General features: G+C 28.1%; 1 protein-coding gene across 2 annotated transcripts in view; it reads right to left on the reverse strand.

The window, feature by feature from the left end:
* LOC142330534 (Golgi to ER traffic protein 4 homolog) overlaps positions 1-7,242 on the reverse strand; it is a 61,770-nt gene extending 54,528 nt beyond the window's left edge. Inside the window, exon 1 of one of the 2 annotated variants that reach the window (XM_075375872.1) lies at positions 7,081-7,242. In XM_075375872.1, the coding sequence (XP_075231987.1) occupies positions 7,081-7,132 (52 nt within the window). In that variant the 5' untranslated portion in view covers positions 7,133-7,242. The remainder of the gene's footprint in view (positions 1-7,080) is intronic. The other variant, XM_075375871.1, reaches the window with a different exon arrangement.

Consider the following 7,242-nt stretch of genomic DNA (forward strand, 5'->3'; position numbering starts at 1 on the left):
GTATGCGCATTGTTTGAATTTTCATTATATGCAAACAAATTTTTTGTGAAAATAGACCTTTACTTTTAGAATTTTTTGTTATTGCAATGCATTGTCATCGACATCAAGCATGTATGTAAAATTTTAGCTTTTTATCTCATCAGGAAGTAGATTAAATATTGCTGAAAAAATTCTGGCCGTCCTACGGTGTGACACAATGCAAAGTTAAATAAAATCGTATAAAAACAATGATAAAATTATGAAGCTTAACTTAGCTTGTTTATATATGCAAATTAATATATTCTGGTTTTGCATAATTCAAACTTTCCTTCAATTTTTCCACATTGTGAAAGTCTTTGAAGGAACTTGAGTTAAAGTAGAAGCTAGCTCCCTCAGGTAGTGTTAATAATTTTCTCCTTAAAATAAAATGTACTGTAGTAGTCAACTTAAAAACTGTTTTATATTAAATATATCTTTAATCTTATTTTAATTACATTATGTGATTGCCATTACATGATAACTTGAATCAAAAACCATAATTTTCCTTCAATCAATTATTTTTTTACAGAGTGGCCACAAAGTGCCTTATCATGACATAACACACAAGTTGATAACACTATTTCTTCAGGTGACTGTAAAGGTTAATCAGGTGCTTTCATTTACTCAACAAAGAGCGTAAGGTGTGTGAGAAGTTAAAATTATTTTCACATGTTCACTGAACATTTTGATTTGTGCAGTTTAATTTAAAGTAGCTGACACAAGCAAATATTCAATCAAAGAAAAGCTTGTTGCAAGTGTCTGAGTGCATGAGAATACAAATACAAATGAAAACATGAGAGACTGATTCATTCAGAGATAACAATAATTTAAGACTTTAACCTAAGAGTCAGTTCTCAATTTGAAACAATCTGGACATCCTTCCAGTCAACTAACCGTGATATTGTTGAGAAATCCTGTTTACAATCTCCTCTTACAACAATCGGAAAAGTATTCAAAGCTAAATATTTCTTGTTCAACACTTCAGAAAATAATGAAAAAAGATTTTGGATTTAAACCCATTAAACCTGTTTGTGTTATTGAGCTTTATGACCAGGACTTTAAAGGAAACTTGTTGCAAATCTCTTCTAAGGAATTTTCCTAATGTTCAATTCCAGAAAACAGTTTTCTTCTCTGATGAATGTGCCATTTATGTGAGTAATAAATGTTAGAACATTTATTTTTGTTATAAAGAAAAATCTCCATTTTTATGAAGAAATCACAGACCACCCACCACGTTTAATGATGTGCACACAATATCTAAAATGAATCTGATAGGGCCATACTTTGTTAAAGAAAGTGCTAATAGATGTCATACATTAACATGCTTGAAAATTATTTTATTCCTTAGCCTCAATTGATTGGCATAAAATTAACTGCCATCTTACAGCAGATAGAGCTCCACTGATTATGCTCATTCAGTACAGGATTTTTTAAATAAACATTCTGAAGGGCGGTGGATCGGTAGAGCTCTAAAAATTTAGCAGCCACCTAGAAAACCAAACTTAACAAACAATGACTGACTAAATTTTGGGTATAATAAAAGATAAAAATGTTTAGTTGCATTTGTAACTAAGAAAGATTGATGAGATGAAAAACTGCTGACTCGAGACGTTTTACGACTTTATTTAAAACTGTTATTTTTTACAAATTCATTTACATTAAAATCAAAGTTAAAAATGCCATAATAATTATAAAACCTAGGAAAGGTATTATTAATTTTCAATTGAATAACTGAATTAATATCTATATAAACATTAATCTTAAATCTATTTTTCATAAAGACATTCTGGTTTAAACGAAGACAGTTATGAACAGAAATTCAATATACAGCTGACAAACAAGAAATAATAAAAATAATTTTATGTTTTATCATTACTGATAATAAATTCTTTAATTGCTTAACCTCAATTTTATCCTTTAAATTGAAAAATATATATTCTTTAACATTGCAAGCATGAAGATTAGATAATTATTATTATAGGCTAAACTATCCTGTAAAGTTTCTTCAACTTTCAAATTATATTCAATAAAAGCTATGTTTATAACCATTCATTAAAAAAGCAACTAGTACATTACCAAATTACTGGACTGAAATACAAAAACTCAACCGCTCTTTTAATAAGATTTTCAACAGTGTACAATAAACTAATTCTTTTTTACTGAATAAATTTCAGTTCACAATTATTATTAACTGCAACTCATATTGTTATTGTATGAATAAATGAGTTTTCTTAAGTTACAAAATTAAGTTTTTAAAATAAAACAATCTGTTAATTCTCTCAGAAGCTAGGATATGAAGAACGATTAAACTGCATTTGATAAATTTTGTAGCTATCACTTCTAATTGCGCATAATGATCTGATCATTGATGCATTGTTTAATCACTACATGAACCACTTTAATAAAATTAAAGCTCTAACCATTGTTCTAGAATTATGACAACCCAAAGTTATCCAGAAAGATATAAGTAAAATTTCTGCTTCTTATTTTCATTCCCTCTGCTTTTAGCTTACTTACACTAAATTCCACTAAGCTTATATTACTTTTTTAAGTTTAATTCATTTGGCCATTCATTTGTTAAATTTTATTGCTATTACTTGTTTTATTTTAGTTCATTATCATAAGAAATAACAAAAAAAAAAAAAAACAGCTTAAAACATGTTACAGTTTCAATAAACCCCCACAAAATCACCAAAGCCAGTTAGATGACCTGATTTTTATGATGACGTTGAAAATAACAGTCAAACAAAAATTAAAATTAGGGTGCAGTTTTATAACTTATTCAAGTACATTTTATGTTTTCATAAAAATCCTTTGCAAGTCACTTCCTTATAACACGAACAGTATAAATCAATAACCCAAAACAGAAGATTTATAGCATAACAAAGCAGTAATTGGCAAACAAAAGTTCGTAAAATTCTTAATAATTAAAGAAAGATTTATATTAAAATAGAATATAAATCATTTTATAGCAGAAGTAAATCAATAGTCAAAATTTTCTATACTGTAAGTTATTGATTATTTAAGTATAGTTTAATAAGTAAAGATTTTAATTTATGATCTTGTGCAAAATTTACAATTTATATTAACATATTTATATTATCCAGAATTCATAATTCTTAATAATTCAGAACAGGTATTAATCCTTTAAAAAAAACAGGTTCTTAAAAAAAAAAGTATATTCAAATAAAATAAAAGCAATGATGTTACCAATTTAAAACAACTAGGTACCCATATTCAGGGTGCTAGGCACCCACAGTCAGGCTTGGGAACCAGTTAATACACCTACAATCAGGCTTGGGAACCTGTGGTAAAGAGGCCTACCCTAGACCTGCTTGGCTATTGGGCATAGCCCCTGGCGATGGGAATACTAGTCTTTTTGAAGACTGGTAGTGGCAAAGCCACCATGGACCAACGCAAGATTGTGTAAATGTGTGTTTTTAACCTGATGAAAACGTAAGTTTATGGAGTGTCTCAAAATAAAAACAACTTTCCCTTTTCAAACAAAGTGAGCTCTTTTCAGTGGTGTTAAGAAAAATCAAATTGAAGTGATCCCTTTTGAGATATGGCCTCTTGAAAATGGGCCCAAAATTGACTAATAAAGGTTTTGAGTAGATTTTGAACTTAGATAACTCAGTTATTATTTGAGCAATCAAGATGCCATTTGCATAGCTTTATGACATGCTGCAGATATCTAAAGAATCAGCTTCAGAAAGTTATTCTTTCAATAGATACAGGCTGATGAAGTTAGTTAAAATTTGTTATGACCAGATTTACGAGCCACTTTGATAGCACATTGTGATAAATCATCCATAAATTGAGCTTTTGTTTTACAACTAAGCTATTGTACCCAAAACGTTGAACAGGATCACTAGATTTCAGCATGACCAGGTCCCTTAGATCGTGAGCAATGTTAAAACTAACTTGATTTATTCATTTATGTTGCAATGTCAAAAAAATAGCCTTCACAAAAATATGGCCAGTGGCCCGACCATACTACTTATGGAGCTGTAATTTGGCAAGGCCAAATCTAAGGCCCATGTGTACATCCTGTAATAATTTCATCAAAATTGGAGATTGGGTCGAGTGGGTATCTTATCCAAATTTAGGCAGCTTGACATGGAATGTTCACACTTTACATAGGGGAAACACAATCTGAAAAGTCATACGCCACAAGATAATAATATTTTGAACTACATTTAGGTTCAAATTTTATACTAAAAAAATTTCAAATTTGCTTACAAAAAATAAGAAATATATATTTCAGTTTTGTTCCAACCACTCAATCTTTTTTTGTCAAGTTAATCAATTTATAAAATACAGTTTGTTTGAAAAGTAGTCAAGCGTACAAATAGAGAAACTTTTATTTTATTTTTTTTTTACTTTTCTCAATGCAAATTTCTGAATGAAATGAAATTGCATATGTAAATTAGTGATGGGAGAACAGAATTACATCACCCTGACTTTTTTTTACTAAGCTTCAAATTCAATGGCAAAAATACGACACTACAGTGTATAAATCGATTCATAATTAATTGATTTGATTGCCAATAGAATTACTTCTTTAGAAGTAATAATAATGTTATATTAAAGAAGTTAATACTAAAAAAAAAAAAAAATTCTAAAAATTAACAAATGAATACATAGATATTAATGAATACTTCTCTAACACTTTTAGGCAATTTAGTTGAGGGTGTAAGCAGGCATAAAAAATGATGTCAGTTGGTTATGGAAGTCAGACTGAGATTTATGTAATTGCATTTGGCAAAAACATACATGTCAGCGATCAACATTATTTAGAAAATAATATTTATTCATATTAATTTATCTCAACTAACTACTCTGAATTCATTCCACATTCAGGTGGGCAGATGGGGGAATATATTTCAGTGTTACAACAGATTTGATGTAATACATATGCTCTGGAACAAAACTTACAATTTTAAGGCATAAAAAAAAAATTTAATTTAGAATAAATAAATAAATTTGCAACCTAAATCAACAGAAATATATTTTTCTCTTAACAAAATGGTCTTGAAATAGCATTTCAACTTCTGTCTTAAAAATATCTTTATTCTCCTAAGAAATGTCTATTTTGTTCTGATATCAACAAATGTGCACCTTTATACCAGAGAGACAACTGAACCAAAAAGATTTAAGATTATTTTACGATCTCATATAAGTAGAGATGTTGTCACTGGATGCCAAACAGATCCATAAAAACTGCTTTGAGAATTTATTATTTAGGTTTTAATATAAAAAAGAAACAGGTCATTCAAAGTATGTTCTTGATTTAAACAAGTTACATAAAATTTTTTTTTTTTCTTTACATGACTCCCTTACCATTGTCAAGTCAAGATTATTAAATTTAAAAAGTAATAAAAACACCTGAACAAATTCCATGAAAAGCACTGTGGTGTAGGTACACTCAATATTCTAAATAATGGTGTTACAGTCCATATCATTCCAAATAAAGACTTAGAAATAATGTACTATTTTTTAAATGTCTACAAATTTATATTAACGCAAATCTACGGGCTTTACCAATAATAATAAAGTACAACTTGAACCTGATATATATATATATATATAAAAATGTAACTTTTATTTGTCGAATTTTGAATCTAATACAACTAGATGTCCTTCCTCATACCAATTTATAGATGTCAACTATCCACATATAAATGAACCATTAACCACTCTATTTTTTTACTTATGTAGCCCATTGATATAACTCACCATACAGGATGTCACTTTAGGATTCATAAAGGTATCAGTTTAATACTGTAAATATCAGTGATTAACCTAAAGTGGTATCATCAAAAGAGTTTATTTATATAAACAATACATGGTTTCCTTTACAACAAACCGAGATCTATATATGCGGACAAATTTAATTTCGCTTTGGAGAAATTAAAAATTATGTAAACTATTTATTATACAACAGCAAATGAAAATACAGACAACAACTTTCCTCTCACTTTAAACGTAATTTAATAGCTGCATTTTATATAAAAATTAAAAATACAGTATATACAAATATATTTAACAAAATATACTCTTTTAAGGTTTTAATAAAAAGCTGTATAATTAATATTTTAGGATTAACCTAAAAACTGTTATAATTAAATTTCATCCAACGACTGATAAGCAGAACTAAATACAATGAATTCATTCAAATATTTCATACTCAAGATGAAGAGATTTGAATGACATCCTTTTAACCAAACTGTATATGAGTAGTTACAGTAAATAACATTATCTAATAGTGCTATATTTTGTAATATGAAAATTTTAACCAAGGCATTTCACATTACAACAAATAACCCAAACTACTGTAATTTTAATTAAAATTAACTGATAAAACACTCCAATTTATATAGATCAATGTGTTTTAAAATACAAAACTTATATATAAGTAGAACATTTAGATGTCAAAAAAAATCTGCTTAGAAGTTAGGATAAACTAACTTCTACGTCATTTTTATAAAACAATTAATTCATTTACAGCATGAATACAAGACATTATAAATCATTAAACACTTAGATTAATTTGCAATAACGCCTATTCTTAATTAAATTATTACTTCTACTACGATAATATGATTAATGTTTTTCAAATACTACAATAAAACTTTCTAGTAACCCATCAAACTTTGTTTTTTTATCAATTACTTTTAAAATACACTTTGCAATCCCCAAACATTATATCAAAATGTAAATTATAAGAAATAAATATAACTAATAATCGTAACAACACGTAAATGAACAGATTGCTGAAAAATAATAATCCAACAAGTTACATGGAAAATGAAAGGTTCACTACGACTTGAAGTAGATACGTGAGAAATTACGTGTAAACCCAATGACAAATTAATTTAAATTTTCATTTTTTTTTTTGCAACTAAATAAACACACAAGAGCAAAGTAAAACTCATGAAATTATTCAAAGCTGACATTAAGGGCAAGCTGACGTAAACTAGGGTTAGGCCTTAGCTTATAAACGTAATATAAACATTACAAACTTTAGATTAAAATAAAAACAAAAGGTAAGGCACAAACCTAAAATATAAGGTTCTATACATCTGGTGAGCTTCATAATAATTGCCTGCATTGACAGATAACTCTAATTTCGCTAGCACTCTTTGAACTCCATGCACCCTTCTCGCTGCCATATTTTCGGCCATATTACGAGTGAAATTTTCCATGGCCTTCTATATCAAA

Source organism: Lycorma delicatula, chromosome 9 (genome assembly GCF_047948215.1).
Source record: "Lycorma delicatula isolate Av1 chromosome 9, ASM4794821v1, whole genome shotgun sequence".
Taxonomy (NCBI): domain Eukaryota; kingdom Metazoa; phylum Arthropoda; class Insecta; order Hemiptera; family Fulgoridae; genus Lycorma; species Lycorma delicatula.